General features: G+C 46.8%; 1 protein-coding gene across 1 annotated transcript in view; it reads right to left on the reverse strand.

Moving 5' to 3' along the window:
* The window catches only part of NFKBIZ (NFKB inhibitor zeta), a 448599-nt gene that overhangs the window by 358422 nt on the left and 62207 nt on the right, over nt 1-27970 (reverse strand). Inside the window, exons 2-5 of the mRNA XM_085622425.1 lie at nt 8724-8857; nt 8587-8614; nt 8364-8461; nt 7535-8268 (exon numbers count right to left, since the gene is read on the reverse strand). Of these exons, the coding sequence (XP_085478551.1) occupies nt 7535-8268; nt 8364-8461; nt 8587-8614; nt 8724-8857 (994 nt within the window). The remainder of the gene's footprint in view (nt 1-7534; nt 8269-8363; nt 8462-8586; nt 8615-8723; nt 8858-27970) is intronic.

Genomic DNA, 27970 nt, shown 5'->3' on the forward strand with positions numbered 1-27970 from the left:
TTTAAAATCGCAGAGAAGGTTGTGATTAAACAATTAGTAGCTCACATCAACTTACACAATCTTCTACATCCTACACAATCAGGTTTTAGAGCATCATTCTCAACTGAAACAGCACTCCTCTTTGCAACAGAGTCTATTCGAAGTCGGGTGGACGCCAGTCAGACGGTTGCCCTAGTTCTGTTGGACCCAAGTCCCGCCTTCGATACAGTATCCCACAAACTACTACTTCGGCGTCTCCAGGTGTGCAGACTGGACGGGGTAGCACTAAAAAGAGGATGCGGTCCTTTTTAGAGGACCGTAGTTTCCAGGTTGCACAGCACCCTTATCGATCCAAAAATTGGCCACTCCTCCAAGGGGTTGTACAGGGCTCTATCTTGAGCCCCACCCTCTTTAATATATCGGCCCGCTGGCAGATGTTATGGGCAAATACAAGATCTCGAGGGTGTTTTATGCAGACGACATCCAGCTTTGTAGTGACCCTTGCTCAGGACTCTAGTGAGTTAGTGATACAGTTCTCTTCATGTCTCAATGATCTGGCCTCATGGATGTCAAACAACTGCCTCAAATTGAATGGTAGTAAGACGGAGGTCATGATCATTGGGAAATCTCCCTCATTTGGGGCTCAGCCTGGTGGCCCTAGAGGTTGGGGCCCGTCCCCATACTTAAAACAGTGGTAAAGAATCCTGGAGTGGGGCTCGATCCAAAGCTATCCTTCAAGGCAGACACTAGAGGTATCAGGGAGATGCTTTGGCACTCTTAAGATGCTAAGGAAAACCTTAGACATCCTCCCCATATCAGCAAGGAAAACTATAGTTCACACCTTGGGGACCTCGCAGCTGGACTACAGGAATGTCCTATACTTAGAGGTTCCAAAATGTTACCTGCAACGCCGCCAATGAATTCAGAACGCGGCGGCACGCCATGTCCTTAATCTACAGAGACGTGCCTCAATGACGAATGCCCTCGACTCCCTTCACTGGCTGCCAATTGATAAGATAATTCTTTTCAAAGCCCTGTGATTGTCACCGGAGCAAATCTAACCCCTTACAATCCCAGTCGACAGCTAAGATCGACAGGAGCTCACCTGCTCAAAATACCGAACATAAAAAAGGCAAGGATGGGAGCACGCTCATTTGGCTACCAAAAATTGGAACTAACTCCTACCTCCGCTGCGCGCAGAGAGATCGGAATCCACCTTTCGTAAAGGCCTGAAAACCTGGCTTTATCAGTTTTAGTCCGGTTCTCCTTCCACTCTAGCTGAAACTGCTTCCTAGCGCGGGGACACTATAAATGACTTATTATTATGATTTTTAAAAAGCACAGTTTCATGGGATGTCTTATTTAAAGGCTGGAGAAGTTGAGAAAGAGCACAATAAAATAATCAAGTCGATGGCTCAGATAAATAATTGGCCTCGGAGTAAAGCCAGTAGTTATTATGTATTCAGACAAAACCCACTCTTCCCAACAAAATGGCTGGAGAAAAAATACTGATAGCACCAACTAAGTATCAATCTTTATCAACATCGTATATCTGCATCTTGCACATTAACCACATTCACTCACAAATAACTAAATTTAAAGTGCGAGTAATTGACCACCTATTGTTCTATTAATAGAGCCTACAAAAAAGTATTACTGGGGGAGGAGCCTAGCGCTCAACCAAGATGGCGTAGGTGCGAAGCTCCCGAGGACCTCCGCGACCTCCTGAATTAATCCTGATTATATCCTGTCTTTGATGAGGGGACTGTGTCTGTGTACCCGAGCTGAGGCGGCACCCGTTTTCCGTTTTCGAATCGGACCCCGGACACTGGTGGGAGCACCGATCGAAGATTGCGGCCTTCTCCGCGCCGGCCCCCCGGATTGGAGTTGTGGGGCGATCCGGGGACAAAGCGAACAACAGCGGCGGGCAGGGCTGGGCGACTCGCGTACCCCGCGCTTTCACTTTCGTTTTTGCGCCCTCCTTGCCCTCAAGCGAGGTAGGGTTGCGGAGCGGGGTGCGGTGGTGTGGCCTTGTCCCGGTGCCCGGCTGACCCGCCGGCTGTGAGTTGTCCTGCGGTCCAGTGGTCACCCCCCCCCGGAACCCGTGAACTGGTCTATCGGCCCTTTCGAGGAGATTGGCACGACTTTGGGAGTGCGACATGTCCACAAAGCAAGATGGCGACCGGGCAAAGGTGAAATCGACCCACCGTGGCCCGGCACATCAGTCAAACAGCATGGACCGCTACACTCTCCAGAAGGGATCCCCAGAGGCACAGCGTACATCCCCCGCGGGCCCGACTGAGGTGTCTGCTCAGCCCGCGGATCTGACCCTCCGGGACGTCATGGGCGCCATTGCCGAGATGAAGGCCTCGGTGGACCAGCGCTTTGATACTCTGGCGCAGAAGATAGACTCGGCCCTGGTGGATGTGGGCCTGGTGAGAGCCGACTTGTCTAAAACAAATGACCGGGTCGATTCCCTGGCCCACACCACCTCGAGTCTCACTACGGACGTGGCGGCCCTTCAAAAGGAGGTGCACCGGCTTGGCCAGGCGAGCGCCCTGATGGACCGTCGATTGGAGGACGCCGAGGGTCGGGCCCGGAGGAACAACGTTCGCATTGTCGGGGTGCCGGAGGGACGGGAGGAGGAGGCGGCAGATTTGTTTGTGGAAGACCTGATCCTTACCCGTCTCCAGCCCCGGGGGCTGAGTAAACTTTTTGCGGTGGAACGTGCTCACAGGGTCCCCGGAGGAAGACCTAAGGCCGGAGCCCCGCCGCGGCCTCTCATTGCCCGGATTTTTAACTTTCGGGACAGAGACGCTATCCTGCAGACATCCAGGCTACAGGGACCGGTCAAGCTCGATAATATGGACGTGAATTTCTACCCTGACTTTACTCCGACGGTCCAAAAGCAGAGACTGAGTTTTCTCGGAGTTAAACGTCGCCTACGGGACCTGAACCTTAAGTACTCAATGCTTTTTCCAGCTAAGCTGAGGGTGGAGGTGGATGGTCGCACGCACTTTTTTGACCGTCCCGAGGCGGCTGGGGACTGGTTGGATACTCTGCCTGGGGATCGGGGCCGGGGGGGTGGGGGGGGTGCGGTTGGCGGGGAGGGCTCGCCGGATCAGAACTGAGGGGTGAATAGTAGGCCTTGCTCTGGACAACATTCCGGTTACCATTCACTGATCGTGTATGTTCCCCTCCTATGGAGGTCGTACGGGGTCCATTGGGGGCTTTCCCTCCTCCTCTGGGGGACTAGTTAGTTTTTTATCTATGGGGCGACAGGCACACTGCACTTTGGGGGGGCTGTCTGGGCTCATGCAGGGGTGCAGGGAGGGGGGAGTTCTGTTGGGATGGGTGGGCGGGGGTGGAGTGTTGTTTGTTTGCACCGCAAGGCGAACCCTTTACTGTATTGTTTTTGAGATGCTCTGTGGGGGACGACTGATGGCTTCCATGTACGATGGGGGGTAGGGATTTGACTGTGTTATCATGGAACGTTAACGGACTGGGGGATAGGATCAAGCGTGGTGTGGTCCTGCAGTATCTGAAACGTATTTCACCAGATGTGGTCTTCCTGCAGGAGACACACCTTATAGGTAATTCCTTTCATGCCATGAATCGGCGAGGCTATCGCTTGGTGGCCCATTCGGGCTTCACCTCGGGCTCGCGGGGGGTGGGCATCATGATTAAGAACTCGCTCCCACTGGAGATTGATGAGGTGCGCCATGATGAGAGGGGACGTTACACTGTCTTGGTGGGTAGAATGGAGGGCAGAGTGGTCGTTTTTGTATCAGTGTACGTTCCGCCGGGGTTGCAATCTACCACGTTTGCGGACCTGGGGCGCCTCCTCCTTGACCTCCCGGGTGGGCTTCTGGTAGTTGGGGGGGACTTCAATGCGGTGGCTTCTGGGTCTATGGATCGTCATCCCCCCAGGGACCTCCCCCGGGCACAGGCGTGGCTGTCCGGCCTTTTAGATACACTAGGATTGGTGGATTGCTGGCGACTAAAGCATCCCGCGCAGCTGCAATACACCTTCCACTCGGGTGCCCATGGTAGCCTCTCGCGGCTTGATTATGTCCTTGTTCCTGCGGCCTATGCTGGGAGAGTGGGAGAGGTGCGCCATTTGGCGCGGGGTATTTCAGATCACTCCCCACTACTGTTGCACTTTGATGTCTTCCCGAGGGGGGAGGGCAGGGTAGCCCCAATCAATGCCTGGTACCTGCGCGACCCCACTATTCGAGCCGAATTGATCAAATCCTTGCAGCGGTACTTTGAGGAGAATGTGGGGTCTGTCCCTTCGGCTATCTCCCTTTGGGAGGCTTTTAAGGTAGTTCTCAGGGGGGAGGCCCCCTCCTTTATCTCCCATGCCCGGAGGCGCGAGCGGGAGGAGGTAACCCGGGTGGAGGCCGAACTTACTGAACTAGAGGGTGACCTGGGGAGCGGGGTGACGGATGCCACATTGCATGTTCTACACCTCAAGCAGGCGGCCTATAGGGCCCTCGTCACGGAGGCGGCCAGGGGCCTCAGTAGAGAGCAACAGGGGCGACTGTATGATGTGGGTGATAAGGCTGGTAAATTGATTGCGTGGTTGGACAAAAAGGAGAGAGCGAGTCGTGTGGTTCCGTGGATCGAGAGGATGGATGGGGTGTGTGTCACCGAGCCGGACGCCATTGTCTCCTGCTTCGCGGATTATTTCCGCGAGGTGTATTCCCCGGTCTCTCCCTGCTCGGAGGAGGATTCCCATGCCCTGCTTCGGGACATCGCGCTGCCCTCCCTTTCAGTGGAGGACAGGGATTCGCTGGACGCTCCTCCCACTTCGGACGAAATTGCCCTTGCTATCCGCTCGGTCGCATCTGGCAAGGCCATGGGCCCCAATGGCATCCCTATCGAGCTGTATAAGCTGCGACCGGATGTACTGGCGCCCCACCTGCGCGCGATGTTCCTGGCGGCCCGCTCGCGGGGTTCCCTTCCGCCGGACCAGCGTCTGGCTACGATCGTGGTGATCCACAAGGAGGGGAGACCCCGTGAGCGGGTCACATCCTATAGGCCTATCTCGCTCTTGAACGCGGAGCCCAAAATCCTCGCCAAGGTGCTGGCCAACCGGCTGGTCGGCGTGGTGGGCGACTTGGTCCACCAAGACCAGTCCGGCTTCATACCCCATCGTAACACGGCCCTTAATCTGCGACGCTTGCACGGGGTGCTCGCGCGTGTCCCGTTCGTGCGGGAGCCGGCCATCTTGGCGTCCTTGGACGCCACCATGGCGTTTGATACGCTCGAGTGGCCATACATTTGGGCGATGCTGGCGAAGTTTGGCTTCGGACCGGGCTTCATCGGCTGGGTCAAGTTGTTGTATTCCGGCCCATTGGCGCAGGTGGTGGTGAATGGACGAGTTTCGGCTCCATTCGCACTGGGACGGGGCACACGACAGGGTTGCCCCCTGTCGCCTCTCCTGTTTGCACTGGCCCTGGAGCCCCTGGCGGAGTGGCTGCGGTGGCACCCTTCCATTCGCGGTCTCCGCTGGACCCCCGAGCATGAGGACCGTGTGTCCCTCTACGCTGATGATATCCTTCTATATCTCGCCTCCCCGCGTAAATCACTGCTCGTCTTAGTTGATGTCTTGCGCTCATTCGGTCGCAACTCAGGCCTCGTCATCAACTGGGCGAAATCCTGTGTATATGTGCTTGCCGGGGAGGCTCCGGTCCTTCCAAGGGACTGTCCGATCCAGATTGCCTCCCAGGGGTTTCGGTACCTGGGTATATACATTACCCTGGACCCGGAGGCCCGCTACGGCCTTGTTTAAGATGATGTCGTTGCCGCGCTTTCTGTACGCTCTCCAGAACACTATGAACCTGGTCCCGGCGCGCTACTTCCGGGAGGTGGAGAGTTTGCAGCGTCGCCTGTTCTGGGACGGGAGGCCACGTATTGCCTTGGCCAAATTGACGCTCCCGTGGTACGATGGGGGGGGGTGGCCCTCCCGGATATTAAATGGTATTACTGGGCCTCCCAGCTAGCTGCGATTAATCATGGCCTTTACGGGCCCGCCCTGAACCCGGCATTTGAAATGGACAAGACGCTCCTGCCCGGTGGCGACTACAATCGAGCGCTCTACTCTGGCGCGCCGGACCCTCGCCTGACGGGACCGACGCGTGTCATGGTGCGTGTATGGCACGCGGCTAACGCAGCTATGGGGTGGAAGGACCGTTTGACCCGGGCGTCACCGCTATATGCGTCCGCGAGGTTGGGCTCCCTGTGGACCTCGAAGGGCTTCGAGAAGTGGGACACGATCGGCATCAGCACAGTGGGAGATCTCTGGACGAGGGGGGGATTCAAAACTTTCGAGACGCTGCAGACGGAGTTTCAGTTGCAAGGCAGTGAGTACTTTCGGTACTTACAAGTCCGCCACGCGCTGGGCTCCGTCTTCCCGGATGTCGCGTCCATTCCGGAGTCTTCCCCCCCTGGAGGACAGAGTGCTGGATGGCCATGTCCCAGACAGCACGATCTCCCTTATATATAAAAAACTGATCAACGACCGATCGGGCCTGCTGACTGGCCTCCGCGAGGCCTGGGTTGCCGATGGGCTGGAGTTGGACGACGAGGACTGGATTTCCGCGGTGGCCTCTCCGAAGGCCATCCCGGCTCGCCTTCGCTTCGTCCAGCTTAAGATCCTCCACCGGGTTTACGTGACGGGGCCAAGGCTTCTACGTATGGGCTTTGCTGAGGATGGACTGTGTAAGCGTGGCTGTGGTGCTTTGGCAACTTTCTTGCATATTCTGTGGGAATGCCCAAAGGTGGAGCGATTCTGGCGTGGTGTGCACGAGGTCCTGCGAGTGGTTACGCGTGTCGCGCTGTTGCCTGAAGCGAGGAGGTGCTTGCTGAATGTGTGGGAGCCGACTGACTACTCGGTTCCGCAGACGCGGTGGGTGACTCTGGGATACATGATAGCCAAGCGTGACATTGCTCAATTGTGGGGATCCCAGAGGCCCCCGGCGGTGTCGGCCTGGAAAGAACACATGGATTGGTGTATGTTTCGTGAAAAGGTGGTGTATGTTGCGAGGGGTAAGCCTGGGGCGTGGGTGAAAATCTGGGGCCCCTGGAACGCCTATCGCGGGGGTATTTGCGAGCCGCCACTGCTGCCGGCTGCCTCACCAGCTCCGTCCCCCTAGCCGACCCCCTCCCCCAGCCATGGGCACGTGGTTCCCCAGTCCCTGATCTGTTCTCATTCCCCTCTTCAGAGTTTGGCGATTGGTTGGGGTCCCCCACTTAAGGAGCGCGTGCTGTCACTTGGGATTGCGGGTTGCCTTGCGGGTGTGGTTTTTTGTGTTGTTGTGTTTCGACAAAAGGAAACCGTATTGTGGGGTTGGAGTTATGTGGCCTGCACTACTGATATCTCCTGCTATACCCCTTTTGCACCGCCAAGAGATTTTTCTGTATGTATGTCATATGCTTCTGCCACTCTAGCGGCCGGCCAGACGGTTGTAGGCCCATACCTGTAACTATTTGAGATTGCAATAAACGGTTTCTCAAAAAAAAAAAAAAAAAAAAAAAATGTATTACTTACGTATCTCCATCAGTGTCCTGGGCAAGGAGCTGTTCCCGACTTATAGTGGCCATTTTGCTCTCCTCCTGATCAAGTTGCCAATGGAAGAAGGACTTATTTGGCTGTGTGGCAGTTGCTTGGTTTTCATCAACACTTGAACACTCTTGTGAGATGCTGCAGGAATCTAACAGTGAATGCTGGTTCCCTAGCGCATTGCTGGGGTTAAAACCATGAGAAGGTGCACTGGCTTTCTGTAGAGGCTGGACAGACATCTTCACATCAGAATACTCCATTTCATTTACAACAAAATCAGTTTGACCTGGCCAACGCAAAACATCACAGCATGAAGCGGTCAACCCACGATGGTTACTGGGCAACTGGCTATGTGCACTGAATTGACTGCAATCTGGTACAGAATGTTGACCAATCTGAGTTTCCAAACCTGGTGTTGCCAAGCATGGAAAATTACGCACTTGGCAGGGTTCCAATATTTGTGGATTACTGGTCTCAAACTCATGAGTGTGCACTACTTGAACCTCTTGATATTGCTCTTCCAAACGCTTTTGACCGTCAGCTAAAGTGTTCATCCCGTCAGCTGAAGTGTTCATCCAGTTAACTTGCACAGTGTTGAGAGAAACTGGATTAGTCGTGTCCTTAATATTAATCATATTCTGAAGCATTTCACAATTCGAATTACTTGTAATGTTTTGATAGTTATTATCCATGCCTATTGAATCTGGACTGACAGAGGGTGCCTGGTGAAACAAAATGAAACATTTGGAAAAGGTAGTAAAATGTGTGTTTTTAATTAAAGCCAGCTTTTAATTGAATCAAAATAAGATATATTTACCAAGAAGGAATCTTTTTGAAATGTAGGTCTCTTACTGACAGGTCCACCTAAAGAATACTCGTAAGATCTCTTTGCGTTACTAAATACCGTCTTCAGCTCTGTTAAAGTAAATTAACAGCATAATTAAAAAAAAAAAAAAAACCTGATTTATCTATCAAGACCTGGTTACATTCTCTAACACTTTTATAAATACAGATGGACAACAGATAGAAAAAAAACATACCTTGGCGGTGCTCAAAATTCATACTTTCCTACATTAAAACAGAAGTGAAGATATGGTTTACATTTGTAGAGTAAAATTGCAGACACAACAAACTGCATTTAAAAAGAATGTTAAAAAAAAATACAATAATTGACTACCTTTAGTCCCTTGCCGCCATATGTCATCTGCTGATTGTTCCTTAAGTGCATAAGAAGCTCTTTCACAGAATTTCGCACACGGACACCTTGAAATGTTGTCTTTAATGGTTTTCCTCCACCACTTTCACGATTCTCTATTAATACAAAATATTGACTCTCATTATACAGCGATAAAAACAAAAAAATAAGTCAAAGATCTGCTTTTGTAACCAATGAAATAAACAAACAGTTTTCAATGACTTTGAAGAGTCTTTGCCAATTTTAAGAAGGCCAAATTAATATTTAAGAAATGAACAGTTACCAGAAAACATTAACTTTTCTTAAACAAGCATTTGCAATGCAATAGGTCTTGCATTACTGTTTGAGCTATCGGCGTTGTTAATAGCAATACAAAGCCAAAAGCTCAAACTTTTAGTAATGCAAGGCCTATTCCTCATGCAAATGCTCATTTTTATATTTCCTTACTTTTTAAGCAATCGTGGCACCTGCGCTTTAAAGCTAAGCGTGGGTGCAGTGATTGTAACAAAAGTAAAGAAATAGAAAAAAGGGTGTGTGGCTGCCTTTTTTTTCTATTTATTGACTTTGGTAGCAATCGAGCAACACTCGCTTTAGCAGAAGATGTTTAAAGCTAAAGTAAGGGTGCCGCCATTGCTACAAAAGTAAACAAACAGAAAAGAAATGGCGGCTACATGCTTTTCTTTCTCTATTTATTTACATCTGTTACAACCGTGGCACCCACGCTTTAGCTTTAATGCGCAGGTTCCGCAATTGCAAAAATGAGGAAATAGAAAACACAATGCTTGCAGCAACATTTTTAGGTCTCGGCTAGCATAGGCTGCGCAGACATGCGCAGTCTCGCTGGCGAGATTTAATGATTTAGGGTAGCTTATACTAGCGGGGTTTAAGCCCCGCCCCTCTTTTCCAATGGCTGGCGTCACCGTTTATGCTAAATGGTGGCCAGCCATTTGAAAAAAAGCTTCCAGTGACGTACACTTTTCTCTTTTAGAGCCGTCCCAGTTGGGCTGGCTCGTCTGACTTCCTGCTGGCGTAAAAGTTTTCTTATCTTTATGGGGCCAAACACATGGCCCCATAAAGATAAGAAACCTTTTAGCAGGCGAGGCCTGGGACGGCAGAAAAAGGGAATAAAAACGTCATGGCAAGCGCTTGTTAAGATAGGTATACTTAGAAAATATTTAAAAAGTTAAAAAATTAACTTACAACTCAACTAAATTCATTGTGAAGTGTTTAGGTATCGTAAGACGTATTAATTACATTTACAAGTTGTCAGTATTTTCAGTAGGGGTGAATCACGTGTCATTATACTGTGTTTGCAATTGAATATTAACATTGTGCTTTGTAAAATACTTCTGTTTTCTAGTCAGAAGTGACATTCTGGAAAGCAGTAAAAAACAACTATTTAAAATGGCATCCAGCTTGAACCTCTTGGACCCTGCTCAGTGGCAGCTGTCGCGCAAGTCTTTCTCCTATGTCTATCTTCGTGTCTCGCAACGCGTAGAGCATGCACCTTGCGCACATTTTCCCTGTGTTGTTATCGGCGCTATATACTAAGCACTGTGGCAAATGTGAGCCGGTGGTCAGGGGAGAGGTAGCAACTGGACCGGCATGCCACCACCGGACTGCCTTGCGAAAAATCTGCCGGCCTTCTCTGTTGTGAAGCGGCTCTGGGTCCGCTGCGGGGACTGCTATACCCCTCTGCCCCTGACCATAGCCTTCGGGTACACTGTGGGTGCGTACAAGGAACCGCACCGGGCAGATCCCCCACCTAGCGCCACCCTGAACTCCGCCGCCCCCTCCTCCGGGAGCCTGGCCCTTACCAGGCTGCCGCGCTGGGGACCTGGTGGTGGAGGGCGAAAGTCCGGGGGGGGGCGTTGGAAAGCCGAAGGACCATTGCCTGACACTAGGGGGGGCGACGGGGGAGCTGCAGGGTGCTCCTCCCGTTCCCTCGGAAGAGGAAGTTGAGTCCCCCGGGGCACATGAAAATGAACATAGAGAACTTCGAGGCGCTGAGGGAATGGCTTACCTGTACTCTAGAACCGATGTAAGTAAAGGATGGGGGATGGTGGTGGCTGGCCGTCTTGTTGGAAATGCTCGTTTCCCTTGTGGTTATTTGGCAATGCAGTGTTGATTTCTCTTAATGAAGGCAGACACAGTCCTGTTTATTACATGTGACCCTCACTGACACTCTGGTATGTGCTACACTTGATCAGTCGATCGAGATTGTCAGGTGGTATAAACGTACCCAAACTGTGTACATTTCTCGCTTGAGTTAATCGTAATGAGACTATATTTTATGCTGTGACCGATTGACGTTTTGCCTACTTACTGCAACACACTTCGTGTAACTTTCTCGAGTGAATTGCTGAGTTGCCAATTGTTGGTTCGTCCTGTCACTTTCTAGCCAGTTAAGATGCAACTAACTGATGATGCCTGAACATAAAAAACGAGATCCTGCGAAAATGTGTCCGAATACATGCTGTGATGTTTGCAGATAACTTTCCATTTTCGATCTTATGCGATCAACAGAAAAAGCTTTCCAAAGTAATACTGAGAGGCTTAGGCTCCCCCTATATGTTGGTGACCTGAAGCACATTATTTGATTGGGCAGAAAATGTGCTTCCCCCGCCAAAGGGGTGCTTGAATACAGGTCCCCCAGGATATTGCGGCTTAGATTTGTACATTTTGCGGCATTATTGTAGCATTTTCTTTTAACTTGTGATTATTCCTTTTAGGCCTCAAATCATCGAAAACTATTTTAACATAGTATTCCACTTTGAAATAGGCTTGTTTGAAGTCTCTGCGAGTGTTTATCTGCTATATTCTCTTGTGTTAACATTCTGGATCATAGGTTAAGGCAAGCACAATAGCACAGGGTTGCTAGTCATCATGCTTTCTGTGGCATTTTGCTGACTTTGAGCTAGCGGTTCCAAGCCTCAGAACTGTCTGCTATAGGACACCATGTTCTGAAATGTAACCAGATTGGTTGAGGAAAAACGTAATTGCTTAGCGAAACAGTCATTGACAACTCGAGTAGATATGGCTCTTGTATAAAAGGTGCATGAAGAGGTACACCAAAAACAGGCTAAAATGCACTGATAGATCATAACAGGCCAACGGCATCTATTTTAATGAAGCCCAGCCAACATAAAAGTTTACAGTCCAGGGGATGGATTGTTGTGCATGAGATGACCACTAGATTTCTTGCATCAATCAATCGGGGGTTTATAAAATCGCGCTACTCACACGTGAGGGTCTCAGGGTGCGGAGGGGGGGGGGGGAGAGAAGCTCCGGATCAGTCGAAGAGCCAGGTCTTGAGGCTCTTCCTGAAGGTGTGCAGAGTAGGGGAGCGTCTGAAGTTGACTAGGAGCTCGTTCCAGGTCTTTGCTGCGATGTAGGAAAAGGCTCTTCCACCTGCTCTGTCTCTGCCAGGGCGAGGTCGGCGGAGCGGAGGTTCCTTATGGGTATGTCAAAGGAGACTCTTTAGTTGAAATAATTGGGTCCGATGTTGTGGATGGATTTGTAGGCATGGGTGAGTAGTTTGAAGGTTACTCTCTTCTTGATGGGGAGCCAGTGATGGTCTCGTAGGTGCTGGGTCATGTGCTCATGTCGTGGGGTTCCGAGGAAGAGTCTGGCTGCAGTGTTTTGGATGGTTTGGAGCTTGTGTAGCAGGGTTTTGTCGATTTTGGTGTAGATGCAGTTACCGTAGTCCAGTCTGCTGGTTATGAGTGTGTGGGTGGGTGATTGTCTTTCTGCATCAGAGGAGGATGTGTAGTTCAAGGTCACTGGGTGATGACAATGGTTGCACAGGATGATGTACAACAGGGGGGCTGGGTTGCTGTGACCCAGGTAATGTGCGACATCTTCAGCTACTTTGGGATTTTTGTGCCAGCAACATTTTGCATATTGTGATTTTTAAATGCATAGGTCTGGCCTTTCATTAAGTTAAAGCCATTTGCTTTGCTATACAATACCATTAGCAATGCAAATGGCTTTAACTTAATCAAAGGCGAGACCTATTGCATTTCAATGCTGGTTTTCTATTAACTTTGGCAGCAATCGCGGCACCCGCGCTTTAGTTTAAGAGGTTTAAAGCTAAAGCGTAGGTGCCACGATTGTAATAAAAGTAAAGAAAAAGAAAAAAGTGACTAAAGGCTCCCATCAGTCGCTTTAGCCAGTGCCTCCACTTCATGCTTTAAATCTCTCGTGTGATTTTATCAACATGTAGGTAAAGCTGGGCTCCTCCAAAGGATTACATCTAGAGAGTGCTATGCTAGCAACAAATGTATGGTGTAGATCTGCCATTACTAGGCATTGCGAAGGCTGTGCAATGGTGTGCTTTACAGGAGCAATGTTGCTGCTGGAGGTGCACTATTTCATTAATGTAGAGGCTGGAAAAATGTGCGTCTCACTGTGGTAATTAAACACAAGGAGATGGAGCACTTAAACTTTTCAGACACTCACCCCCAGTCACAGATCTGGGTTGAATCCATTGTCGTTCTTTAGCTCACTTTGCCACCTCAGTTCAGACCCAGCTATATACAAATCAGTGTTGACCCTGTGCCTCATGGAACAGTCCAGCCCAAATTGACAAGCAAGGTCTTCCCAGAAACAAGTATCCTGGGACCGGTTTGGGTGTAACTCCCCTAATCAGCCAGGCTAGCTTGAATCCAGTGGCAAAATGAGCAAGGGACCCAGGTATGGGCATTCCCTGCCAACCTAGGATGAACAAAGCAAACACAAGGAGATGATGGATGGAGCGCAGAAACTTTTCAGTAACTCACTCCCTGTCACAGATCTGGGTTGAATCCAGAATGTTACCCCCAAAACCGGTCCCAGGAGGCTTGTTTCCTGGAGAAGGTTTGAGGCATGGACAGGCCAGTAGAGCTGGGACCAAGTCAGTGGGCGTCCTCCTCTTAGTTTCAGCACAGCTTCTTCGGTCCTTCTTATCTTCTTGTGTGATGAGGCAAGGTCCAGAGGAGCCCCTAAATACTAGATTTAGGTGTGTTTCAGGTAAGTAAAGGTCAGGACCAATGGGTCCCTTCCTTGGAGTGGGTACACCCCCCTATTATGCCACCCTCCAGAGGGAGGGGAGAATATGCCTCTCTGGATGGCAGAGTCCCCCTGAGGGGTGGGGTTGGCAAAGGTGGGCACACCTCCCTTCCTCACTTTGTTTTTCCGCCAATTGTCTCTCCCAAAGCGAAGGTCTGAACCGGAGGGGAACCAGTTGCTGGGAGCAGTGAATGGCTAGAGAAGCTCACAAAGGCAGAAAGCCTTTAAAGCTTCCCCTTCGTGGAACTTGCCCATCCTGGGGGAGGAGGCTTGGCACCTCGACCAGGGCTCCAGGCCCCTGAGAGTGGCAGACTCTCAACCCAGGGGTCCAGAGACATGTGTGGTGGTGGCAGCTGGTGAGCAGCCCCTCAGCCAGGACACTAGAGTTAGGTTGTTTTTCAGGGTTAAATCCCACACTGGCATCATTGTAGGTTTAATGTGCTGGCAACTTTGATACCAAACTTCCCAGTATTCAGTAAAGCCATTATGATGCTGTGGAGTTCGTAGTGACAAACTCCCAATACAATATACTCTTAATGGCATTACTGCACTTACAATTTCTAAGAATTGGCTCAGACACTGTAAGGGTACAGGGCTCATGCACCTGTACCCTCACCACTAGTATAGTGCACCCAGCTAGAGAAGTGGCTTACCTATGCCAGGGCAGTGACTGGAAGGCATGGCACACAGGGATGTGTTGCAAACAAAAACCAGTACATGAACTACTGCACCAGTGCAGGATGCGCAGCTTAGAATAGGCCCGAGGGCCATTGTATTTTTTCAAGCAGTCTCATTTATCTCCATTTTTCTCAAAAGGACTCAAATAATCCAACAAAAGAGGCTACTAATATTCAAGTCTTCTTCCACAGGTTTATTCTCAATTTGATTCCATAAAAAAGATTGCATTGCTGATATTTTCCATAATCATAAAACCCAATGCATTTCGGAAAAATTCCCTTTGTCAGGGGTAACTGCAATACAAACATTTTTATATATATTTAAAAGTACTATCACATTACGCATCAGAGAACTGTAAAGGTACAGGGCCTCTAAGGGTGGCACAATATGTGCTGCAGCCGTTAGAGGCCTTCCCTGACCATAGCACCCTTGGTAGCTATGGTAGCATTTACAAGGGACTGACCTTTGGCCAAAAATTGACAATTTGGTCTTGTCTTAATGCGGTTTTAGGGAAAGAACATAGGCCCTGGGTACCTGTATGGTCGGAACCCAGGGCACCCTCGGTCAAAGTACATCAGCAGTTAAGCGAAAATGGGGGCAACCATACAAAAAGATGGCACTTTTGATCCAGCGGCGTACCAACAACAGATACTCTACTACCATATACTCACCTGGGTCCATAAAAAAAAAAAAAAAAACACACAATGGAGTAAACCGCTGGAGTCAAAGTTTATATTTTTGCTGATCACAATATCTAGGATTAGTTATTCAAAGTTCCTCACTGATCAAAAAGTTATTTCTTCTGGTCGATTGACCATTAGTTGAACTAGTTGATGGTAAAGATTAACTTAACTAAATTCTTACCTTAATTCTAAAGCAAATATTCACAGACTCTGGAAGGTTTAAAATCTTTATCTAAAATTTCAAGTGCATGTGAACCATCTCAAATACACAGTACAATCACCATCATTCGTAGGAGAGAAAATTCAATTGATTAATCATCAGAACACATACTACAGACTCGCACAATGATCAATGCTCAGAAAGGAGTGGACCGAGAGAAAAGAACATCTGCAAATAACGAGAAAATATAATTACCAAGAATGATGTGAAGTCCAACCCCCTGGCCTAGGAGCTGGTAAGGGTCCCCTGGTATAGGTCAGGCAACAAAGACTTCAGGACAGGATAGATGACCTCTCTAGAATACAGACGATTGCGCCGCACCCCTCTCTGACACTCTTCCTCCTCAAGATTCTTCCGCGATCTTCTCATCTAACCCAATTAAATTAGGATCGAATGTTCTGCATTCGATTCTTTATCAGCATCTCACAGCATCTCTCCCATCAGCATCTCACAGACTCAGACAGCATTCCGAGCTCTGCAGCATTCAACAAAACTTAGTCTTCTGATCCAAGTAACTAAAGCTATCTCAATTATACCTTTAGTTCTTAATGTTTTACCCATTTAAGTTTCAATATCGGAAAAATACGAAATCTAATTGGTCAGGCAAGGGAGGAAGATCATCACCATGCTTACATGTCATCTAATTCAGTTAAACCATTGTTCACAAATCCATCCCCTTAATTTTTATTATTTTTTATTTCCCATTCACATTTCATTTGCAACATTTGTTAATAGTCCAAAATGTAAATCCACTCTGTTGAACTTTTCACCGTCCGTTCTCAGGCTAGGACACTTTGCGACCTCGACTTCTATTCAAACGTCATCACTACGGGTTCACTTTCAGTAGACATGCGCAACAGTCACATGACTCCGCTTACTTCAGTTATACATGAGAGGCCCAAATGTACACTAGTAATAAAGTCAAAAGAACAAATGTTACTTTCACAAATAAATGATCGCACGGTTTACCAGCCATCTCTACTCTATTCTTCTTTATTTAATACTTTCCCCACATTAGCATTAGTTAAAATAGCTAGTTTGTTTCAGCTAAGCACGCAAGTCTTTAAGACTCCATTTTAATGCCTTCTGCTCATGCGCAAGAATTTCCCTCCAAGCATTACTCGTCATATTGCGTAGATGCAGTTGACGCATGCGCAGGAAAGATTTCCCCGTTAAAGTGGTTTTAGTCCTTTGTTCATATTATTCGCGTTAGTAAACACATAAGCAAGCTTCACTAACCCGCGTGTTTGTGCGGTATGCATTAATTTTACACAAAACGAATTAAGTAACTTGTTAGAGGGTTAAAGGAGCAGATTGCTTCCGAGCAAGTCTCTGGTCTACGTGTCCGTGCTCCATCAATCTCCTCTTTTATGGCATTTTGAGCCATCACACAATTACCCATCTCTGCCAACTTTCAGTATTTCTCATTTTCTTCTTTTCCTTTCTCAATTTCATCTTTGTTCTCCAAGTCTCATCTCTTTGTATATCCTCCCTCATTTCCTCCATTTGTATCTCCTCGTATCTCGCTTTCTTTTCTTTCCCTTCCTAATCACTTTCAACCTCCAGGGGTTTGAAATTTTCATGAAGTTTTATAATATTCTTTATATACCCTCTGATTGCCTTACTTGTATCAGGAATGCAAGAGCAACAATGTTGAACTTTCAGCATTCCACAGACTCCGCCCTCTTTTGCTAATAAGATATCAAGGGCAAGTCGATTTTGTAAAACCATAGACCCAATTGCAACCATTTCGGTATTTATCATTAAGAAACACCCAGCAGTATCAGTCGAGAGACGATCAACTACTGTCGACAATTGACAAATTCAATGTGAATTCAGAATAACTCCCACTGAAGGCATCAATGCACCAAATATATCACATACTATTTCTGGAAAACTAGCTCGCTTTCTCCGTGTAAGTCCATTAGTGTTTGTTTCCAGTGATTCTTTTCACATGGTAAATTATCAGAAATACTATCCCAAAGTAACAGGTTTCATACCACCGTACAGGCAACTTATAATAAGCATTATTCCCACACACGTAGTAAACTCCAGGAAATACTGGATCAGTTCCCCCTTTTAGTCCCCAACCTCCCAAAATTAGGAAGTTATGTTCACAGTCACTGGAACCAATAAATAAGTTATAATATTCGGTCTTTAACCTAGGGAGGCAGGTTTTTCCCTTTCTTCACAAAGTATAGGGACATCGCAGCATGAGCCTTGCCAGCTGTATAAATTCCCTCCTTTTCAGCTCATGGTGGTACATGGGTTTTCTGTTCAGCAGCTTTCTTTTGGAAATCCGGTCTTCTTTTCTCAACTAAATTCAAAAACACTCTTCACGTAATCTACATGTTAAATTATTCTTGTGTGCCTTGACTATATCTATTAATTTCATTGTTGAGAAAAATTCACCCATGAACTGTGCCTCTTGACTACTAAGTACTGGATTCATATTCTTCCGAATTGGAAGCTCTGAAAATACTACGTTTAAGTTTGAATAATAGTTAAGTTTTCCAGTTGCATAAAACAGGCTTGCTAGAACACCTCATGATATACCATACGTTAAAGGTAAATGGTGATATACAACTCCTTCTGACACGGACGCTGGTAATTTCATACAGACATAATCACTAATCTCCATTGTATCTACATACTGAAATAACTTAGTAAACACATTTAAAGACGCGTCATTATCTAATACTGTGTGATGAAAATCTGTCTCATCTGCTGCTTCTAATTCTACTTTCTCCTTTATTGTAGCTGTTCTCATTAGTAACTGTATCATTCTTTTTATTGGTTATCATTAAAAAGGGTACCGCTACTGTTGGAAATAACCATACTGAAATCACTAATGGAATACTACATATGCAAGCTCTACAACATCTTTGGGTCAAACTTCGTTTCGGTTGCTCAGTGACTACATTTTTCGCCATTTTTAATCTAAGAAGATTTCTCTTCCTTTTCTTTCTTCACCTGCAAATTCAAACCTTTGGTTTTAAGGTGGTCTCACTTTACTTTCATCAATCTGTGTAGCATCTACTTCTTCTGAATCTTCCCTGAAGTCTAAATTCTCAAACTCTTCTAAAATTACATAGGTCCACTCAGGGGCCTTGTATTTATTGTTCAAGATTCTCAGTCTTGGGCTTCTTTGTATATTTCTTACTGTTGACTGTTTAGGCTGAGTTTGGCTAGTAACCTCATTCACTTGCTCTGGCCTTTCGTTTTGTCTTTCTCAGATAGTATCTCAGTCTTTTCACTCCACCTGGCCAGTTATCACCCTTTCTGATCCTCTTAACTTGAACTGCACTTTCACCCTCTGCATCCTTTTCCAAAGTTTTTATTTTCAGTATGCCTAGGCACAATCTGTTCTTCTGAATCACTCTACCTGTTCCTGTTCAGGACTTCTTGTTATTTCATCCGCCTGAACCGGTTCTTCTATCTGGTCCTGTTCGGGTCTTATTTCAAATTGATCCTTTTTCTTCTTCTGCCTGAACTGGTTGTTCTTCTAGCTGGTCCTGTTCAGGTCTTTTTTTTTTTTTAGTCCTCATATGAAGATAACATGCTCCAAAAAAAAAAAAAAAAAAAAAAAGAAAAGGATTCTCTAACCCCATTAAAAGTCTCAAGGAGTACTCCTGTAATTACCGATTTGAGGTCACCCCTCGAAGCGGGGAGGATACAATGTATCTTCCAAAAACCGTACCTTCGACTCCTTGTATGGGTTTTCACCTTTGTCTTGAATATACATTGGCCCCCAATAATACGTCGTCCAAAACAAAGGCCTTCTCAGCCCATATACCTGGGCTTTACCTTGGGCATGTTAAATAATCATAGGACCCCAAAAAAAGAAAAAAAAGGCAACAAGATATTTTCTAAACATTTTAGTTTCATTTACCTACCATATCTCCTCTTCCCCCTACGTATAACTAGTCCCTGATTCAACCCAATGTTCCCAGATTTCCCCAAATCTAGCTTTTTTCTTGCGATTCCCTACTTGGTCTAACAGTTATCCTTTGGATGGAATATACCCATTCTACTTCCGTAGGGGGAGATGGCAATATCCACTTAATGCAAATTTCCCTCCGGGCTAAAAGGATCAAGACAAAAAATACCACTTTGTGGTTTTTAGTTAGTCTTCGTTCATCAATTTCACTAGGAAGTAACCCAAAAAGGACCGCTACTGTTGTAAGCTTTATTTCTAAACCCATAATATAAGAAAGAGTCTTACCAACTTTGTCCCAGAAGGGAGTTAAGATCGGGCACCTCCAAAACATATGTACCTCATTGGCCGTCTCACCTCCACATTTAGGGCACTTCTTGATGCCTCGACTTCCCATCTTTGTGATTTTCTGGGGAGTCCAGTATGCCTTGTGCGCTGTAAAGATGTGATTCTTGTTTAAAGAAGCAGCATTTACATAGGACCAAAAATAGAACATAGATACTTGCCCAAGGTTTTCAAGATATTCATCCGGAAGGTCTTTTTTTCCAAATTTCCATGAAAGCGGCCTGGTCCTCTACTCCACCTTGGGCAAGTAACCAGTACCAGTCAGCCACTTCTTTTTCTTTGCCACTACGAGTGGATATCTTATACGCTAAATTTGAGTTCCCTTTCACGTCTTTCCCGGCAGATCTAATCCAACTTGTCAGCTGATAGTATTTAAACTTAGAGATCGAACCTCCAGTTATAGATAAGTGAGGCCAAGAAATTATTTCATCTTCATGTAAAATTTGTCCCCAGGTGTTGATCCCAGATCTTTTCAACGGTGCTGCCAGGCTGTCCATTAAGCATTCCGGAGTACCAGGGGAGTCCCAAATTGACGCGGTTTCATTATAATATGGGATTTTTAAAAGTCGTCTTACTTGTGTCCAAATTTTTATTGCCGCACTCAGTATCTTGAGTTTCTTTTTTTTTTTTTAATTTGGGGTTCCTGAATTTTAATAGAAACTTCCCAGCTTGTTTAGAGAAATTTTTTGTGAGGGCTTTGAAGAGAGGTGAAAACATACAATCCTCTAACATTAATTGTCGAAAGTTTTTTAATTGGAATGCACACATGTAGAGGTATAGGTCGGGGCTTGCAATTCCTCCATATTCCTTTTTTTTCCAAAGTTTATTTCGTGCAATCCTCTGGCATTTGTTACCCCATATAAACCTTGAGAGGAGCCCCTGCACTTTCCCAAACCACATTTTTGGGAACTCCAGGGGGATAACATTAAATAGAAAGGTACATTTTGGGATAATGGACATTTTCACAATAGATTAGATTTACCCAGAAAAGAGAGAGAAAGCGCTCCCCATGATTGTAATTGGGAGGCTATTTCTTTAGTTGTTTTGTCAAAGTTGACTTGCGTGATTTTGTTAATATCTTGCACAATCTGGATTCCTAAATATCTTATCTCCTTTTCATAGGGGCTCTCAAAGTCCATATGCCACTTCATTAGTTCTGTTTTTTGTTGGTTAAGCAGGTAGCCCGAAACCTTTCCAAAGTTCTCAATTTCCTGCCATATCCCCAAATATGATTTTTCCAAATTACCAGTAAATATAACTAAGTCGTCCTCGTAAAGGCCTATTCTTTTCTCCCATCCATTACAGTTAAATGGAATGATTTTCTGAGATGCTTCGATTGTGTGCGAACGGTTCAATGTACATATTAAAGAGTATCGGTGACAGGGGACAACCCTGTCTCGTTCCTCTCCCAATATGTATTGCTCTAGTTAGATTCCCATTAATCAGTATTTTAGCTGAAGGGTTCTTATATATTGCCTTTATTGCTGTTATACATCTATCCCCAAGATCAAAGCATTGTAAAGTTTTAAATAAGAATGACCACTCGACCCGGTCAAAAGCCTTGGCGGCATCGAATGTCATAACCGCCAAGGGAATCTGATTTGTCAGAGCCAGGTCTATTGTCCCAATAAGCTCGTAAGTTAATTCGCTCAACTGCCTCCCTTTCATAAAACCCTTTTGGTCCTGATGGATAAGTGGATCTATCATTTTGTTTAATCATTTTGTAATAATCTGTGAATAGATTTTATGATCACAGTTTAAAAGTGATATTGGGCGATAAGATTCCCACTCAGGTGGGTTTTTATTCGGTTTTAAGAGGACTATGATTGTTGCTTCATCCCATGAAGAGGGAGTATTATCTCCATTTAAAAAAGATGCGTTAAATAACTGAAGGAGAACAGGGGCTAATTCATCTGAGTGTATTATAGATCTCATTGGGGATAGAGTCAGGGCCAGCAGCCTTTCCTTTTTTTAGGGAGTTTATTACTTGGTTTATCTCTTCTATTTTTACTGGAGCGTTGAGATATTCTTTATCTTCTTGTCGAAGCGATGGGAGGTCTAGACCCCTCAAGTATTCCTCCATTCCTCCCATGTCCAGGTTTTCCTCCCCCAGATATAGACTTTCAAAAAAAATGGACAAAGGAATCCTCAATTTCTGATTCTTCTGTGACTATGAGCCCGTTTTTGTAGGAACGTATATCTTTTATCATATTTCTCGTCTGATCAGTTTGTTTTCCAGGCGAGAAGCTTGCCGCACCCTTCTCCATATTCTTGATGAGCCAATTTACTGGCATCCCATTTCTTTTTTATTATAGCTTCTAAATGATTATTCAATTTACACGACTGATTTTATGCTATTTAGGATGTTCTCATTATCTTCGTCCATTTCAAGATTTTCATATAGTTTCTGTAGCTGCATTTCTAACTTTTCTGCTTCCTCTTTTCGCTTCTTAGATTGGATTCGATTTATGCTTAATAGTATCCCCCTCAAAAAAGCTTTATATGTATCCCAAACTGATTGAATTGTTGCAGAATCTAAGTTATTTTCGAAAAATTCTTTAGTATCTATTTTTAGTTTTTGAATAATAGATTGTTCCAACAATAATGTTCTATTAATAGTGCACCTTCAGGATGATTGAGTCTTACATATAGCTGCTTTTATAATAACTGCGGAATGATCTGACATATGTTGGGGGGCATGAGCTACTAGGACCGTACTGCGACAAAGTGTTGTACTTACTAAAAAAAAGTCAATCCTTGATCTATGGCCGCATTTCTGGTTATGAAAAGTGAACTTACTGCCTTTCATTTTAGATTTAGCCAGCATCTCACTCCATATATCTATTAAATTTATATCCACCATTAACTGTCTTAAGGCTCTTCTCATTTTTACTGTGTTAGATACAGCTCTGGAAGAAGTCGAATCTCTACCTGGATTTAAGACCAAGTTAAAATCTCCTCCTAAGATTATATAATTGTCGACTTCTAATAGATGGGGTATTAATGTATATCGGGGATTCGGATCGTCCCAATTGGAGCCATAATAGCTTGCAAGCGAAATTCCATAACCATTTATTTTTCTTTTTGCCACCGCCCATCTACCTGCTGGATCCACAATACCTTCTTTCAGCACCGCTAATGCTGATTTTTTAATTAATATTGCGGAGCCTTTAGAAGTGTAGGGTTGGTTTGTGCATATGCAGTGTTCAATCCACCTATGCTGCTTTGTAATTAGCTCCCATTCTTCCCTCAATAGGTGAGATTCTTGTATAAGAAAGACCTTACACTCGGACAATCTTAAAAGTTCCAATATCTTGTTTCTCCTTCTGAGTACCCTCAATCCGTTTACATTCCACGTCATTATTTCTAAATCAAATTTCCTCATCTTCGACAAAACTCTTTATTAAATTTTTAAGTGTTTTGTTTAGGATAGAGATAAACTAAATGATTTTTTGGAGTTTGCAACTTCAACTGAGGACATTTTTTTTTAATTATTTTTTTTCCCCATATGCTCCCCACCCTGTGCAAGTTAAAAATAAACATTATTTCCAATTTATAGGTGGGCTCTATCCCCCCCACCCCATTGAGAAACCTCCCTTTCAACTACTAGAGGAATGAATATGCTACTTACCAGTATGCATCTGTTCTTGGCATGTAGGGCTGCTGACATTCATATCTGTGCATAGATCGCCGCCTAGTGTTGGGTCCGGATGATTGCACGTTGTTGTCCTGGAAGAGTCTTCGAAGTATCCTGGGATAGGTGACTCCTCCCCTGGACTACAGTGCGCATGGGCATCCTCTCCATCCTCAGATTGTTTTTCGCCATTGTGGCAGTGATGGAGTAGATACAGAAAGTGATGACCATGCTTTACAGTAATTCTGAGAGCTGCAGCTGCTACAGGCGCCGGGGAGGAGGGAGGGCGATATGAATGTCAGCAGCCCTACATGCCAAGAACAGATGCATACTGGTAAGTAGCATATTCAGTTCGAGGCATGTGGGCTGCTGAATTCATATCTGTGCATAGAATACATAGCAGTGCCCTCTATTAGCGGCGGCTACCAGTGCCAGCTGCAGCGGTCTGAAAGAGAGTTTTGAGAACAGCCTGTCCTACAGCTGCCTGCTGTTTTGATTGTACATCTACACAATAGTGTTTGGTAAATGTATGTGTAGTGGACCAGGTGGCTGCTCTACATATATCATGCAAAGGAATGTTGCCTAGGAAAGCCATGGAGGCCCCTAACTTACGTGTTGAGTGGGCTCGTGGGGGAATCGTTAAAGTGCGTTTAGCCTTTTGATAGCAAATTTGAATACATTTAACGATCCATCTGGCTATACCTGCTTTGGAGATAGCGTTACCTTTGTGGTGTGGGGCAATGGCAACGAAAAGTTGTTGAGTTTTCCTAAAGGGTTTGGTCCTGTCGATATAATACATGAGGGCCCTCTTTACATCTAGGGTATGGAGTGCCCTTTCAGCGACAGTCTGTGGGTTTTGAAAGAAAACCGGCAGTTCAATAGTCTGATACATGTGGAACTGCGATACCACCTTGGGCATGAACTTGGGGTTGGTACGTAGTACGACCCTGTTGGCGTGAACTTGTATAAATGGCTCTTGGACGGTCAGTGCCTGGAGTTCACTAACTCTTCGTAAAGAAGTTATCGCTACTAGGAAAGCTACTTTCCAGGTAAGGAATTGAATCTCGCATGAGTGTAGAGGTTCAAAGGGTGGACCCATCAGGCGTGTGAGGACCAAGTTGAGGTTCCACATTGGGGCTGGTGGGTGGCTAGGAGGAATGACTCGTTTGAGTCCTTCCAAGAATGCTTTGATGGCAGGCACTCTGAATAGAGAGAGGTGCTGCCTGGTCTGTAGATAGGCGGATATTGCGGTCAAATGGACACGTATAGAGGTGTACGCCAGATTGCATCGGTAGAGGTGTAATAGGTAACAAATAATGTTTTGGATGGATGCGTCTAGCGGGTTGATGTCATTATTATTGCAATAAATGACGAACCTCTTCCATTTGGCTGCATAGCAAGCTCTGGTAGTGGGTCTCCTGGCCTCCTTAATGATGTCCATACAGTCAGGTGGCAGGTTGAGGTAGCCAAACTCTAGGACTTCAGGAGCCAGATTGCCAGGTTCAGCTGTTGCGGATCTGGGTGCTGAACCTCTCCATGGTTCTGCGTCAAATGCTCGGGTTTGACCCGCAGCCATTGACGCGGCACCACGGAGAGTTCGAGAAAGGTGGTGTACCATGGCTGGCGTGCCCACGTTGGAGCAACCAGGATGAGTGTGAGAGAGTGTTGTCTGAGTTTGCGTGCCACCAGCGGTATTAGTGGTGCTGGGGGAAAAGCGTACGCAAATCTGCCGGACCAGTTCATCCATATCGCATTGCCCTGCGACTGCGGATGTGGGAACCTGGCGGCAAAGCTTTGGCATTTTGCGTTTTCGCTTGTGGCGAATAGGTCTATGTCTGGATGACCCCACTGCTGGAAGTACGGTTGGAGTACTGATGGGTGTAACTCCCACTCGTGCATCTGGTGGCTGTGTCTGCTGAGCAGATCCGCCATCTGGTTGTCCTTGCCGGGGAGGTGTTCCGCCATGAGGAACATGTTCCTCTGAATGGCCCACTTCCACATGCTCTGAGCCAGATGAGACAACTGTGGAGAGTGTGTTCCTCCCTGCTTTTGTATGTAGTACATGGCGGTCATGTTGTCCGTCCGGATCAACACGACTTTGTTGCACAAGTGTACTTTGAATGCTTTCATTGCTAGGAAGATTGCCATCAGTTCTAGAAGGTTGATGTGCATCTTTTGTTGTATTGTCCATAGTCCCTGCACTGTGTAATTGAGTACATGAGCTCCCCATCCCTGGAGAGACGCGTCCGCTGTCAGTATTATTTGTGGAACAGGCTCTTGGAACGGTCGGCCCTTGCAAAGGTTTTGTGGATTCCACCAATGCAGAGAGTTGTATGCCCGACCGCTCACCAACACTAGGTCTTTTAACTGTCCTTGAGCCCGATTCCACTGACGTGCTAAGCACTCCTGGAGCGGGCGCATATGTAGTCTCGCGTGTGGGACTATGAAAATGCAGGAGGCCATCATGCCTATCAACTGCATGAACACGCGGGCAGGGAGTGTTGTGGTTTGAACTTGGAAATCAGCATCTGTATGCTGTTGATTCTCACTAAATTTGGCTGAGCTGTGGCCGCCAGAGTGTCTATGGTCGCACCTAGGTACTGTTGTACGTGTGCGGGCTGGAGATGGGACTTTGGGTAATTTAGTGAGAACCCCAAACTGTGAAGGAGGTGACTGGTGCGGGACATGTGGCTGGCACATTGTTGGGCTGACTTTGCTTGAATGAGCCAGTCGTCCAGGTAAGGGTAGACGTGTATGTGCTGCCTCCGCAGATGTGCCGCTACAGTAGCTAGGCACTTTGTGAAAACCCTGGGTGCTGTTGTCACGCCGAAGGGAAGGACTTTGAACTGGTAGTGCTGCCCCTGAACAGTGAACCGGAGGTATTTTTTGTGTGAGGGGTGAATGGGTATGTGGAAATACGCATCTTTGAGGTCCAGTGTGGCCAGGAAGTCTCCCTGCTTGAGCAGCGGGAGGACTTGCTGTAAAGTGAGCATGTGAAAATGCTCGGAGAGAATGTACCGGTTTAGGGGTCTCAGGTCTAACATAGGTCTGAGCGACCCGTCCTTCTTTGGGATTAAGAAGTACAGGGAGTACACCCCCGTACCTTGCTCGTGGACGGGTACGACCTCTATTGCACCTTTTAGTAGCATACTTTGCACCTCCTGCTTTAAGAGCGTTAAGTGCTCTGAGGACATAGGACGGTTTTTTGGAGGTATTGTGGGCGGAGTTGAGGTTAATTCTAGGCAGTAACCGTATTTGACAATATCTTTGACCCACCTGTCCGTGGTGATGGAGTTCCACGTGGACAGGAACCTTTGTAGCCTTCCCGACAGGTGTTATGTGGTCGGGAGGAAGGGAGAGGGCATCACTGCTTGTTCTTGGGGGAGGACCTGGTGTTGCCGTAGCCGCATCCTCTGCCCTTTGTGCTGGAGCCACGATATCCACCCCGGGTGTTTGTCGTAGGTGCTCTGTGTGTTGCCTTTGTTGTATGTTTGCTGTGACCCCTGTCCTCTACCTGCTCCTCTATTTCCGGGGCGACGAAAGGAGCCGCTCCGAAAGGACTGCGTTTGTAGAGCCCCCATGGACTTTGCAGTGTCCGTGTCTTTTTTTATTTTCTCTAGGGTGGTGTCAACCTCCGGCCCGAATAAGTAGTCGGGGTTGACAGGTTGAGGATGTTATTTTGTACCTCAGGTTTGAATCCGGAGATTCGCAACCAGGCATGTCGTCGCAACAGGACGCTAGTGTTTATGGCTCTGGCAGCTGTATCCGCGGCATCCAGTGCACACTTAATGGATGCATTTGTGAGGAGCTGTCCCTCCCTGATGAGGATCTCTGCACCTTCTTTGTATTGGTCAGGGAGATGTTGGAGTAGTTGTTCTAATGTGTCGTAGTGTGCTCGATCGTAGCAAGCGAGGAGCGCCTGAGTATTGGCAATACGCCATATGTTAGCCGCCTGTGCGGCAACCCGTTTGCCGGAGGTCTCTAGCACCTTGGACTCTTTGTCCGGGGGAGGAGCATCACCTGTTGTTTGCGAGTGTGCCCTCTTGCGAGCATTCGCAACTACAATTGAATCCAAAGGTAACTGGCCTCTAATGTAGGTGGGGTCCCCAGGCGCCGATCTGTATTTTTTGTCGATCCTGGGGTTTATTACTCTTGCCCTGGTGGGTTCCTTGAAGATGTCCTTTGCTGGTTTGAGGACACCCTTCAACATAGGTAGAGTTTTAATGTTCCTTTCTGAGGATGCGAAAGTGTCCATGAGAAAGTCGTCCTCTACGGTGTCAGAGTGAAGTTGCACCCCATGATTGGCCGAAGCACGTTCAATTAAGGCATTAAATGCGGCAGTGTCCTCTGTGGGAGATGTTTTTGCTCCATAGAGTTGCGGGTCCTGTGCATCTATAGGTGCACCGGGGTCGACAGGGTCATCCCAAGCTTGATCAGGGTCCTGTTGGCCTTGAGGGTCCATTTCTCCGGGGTAGGGGACGTGGTCACCCATGTAGTCCTCCAAAACATCTGTGTCGGAGCGTGTGGGAGAGAAGGACAGTGGATCCTGGTAGGGGGAATGGAGAGGTTCGTAAAGAACCGGTTCGGAAGCCACTGGCAGCTTTCTTTTAAGTGGGATCCGGAAGGAGTCCAAAGCTGGCTCTGAAGTTATTCTCCTTTTGTGGAGCAGCATCCTGCCGGTGT

Source organism: Triturus cristatus, chromosome 8 (genome assembly GCF_964204655.1).
Source record: "Triturus cristatus chromosome 8, aTriCri1.1, whole genome shotgun sequence".
Lineage (NCBI taxonomy): Eukaryota > Metazoa > Chordata > Amphibia > Caudata > Salamandridae > Triturus > Triturus cristatus.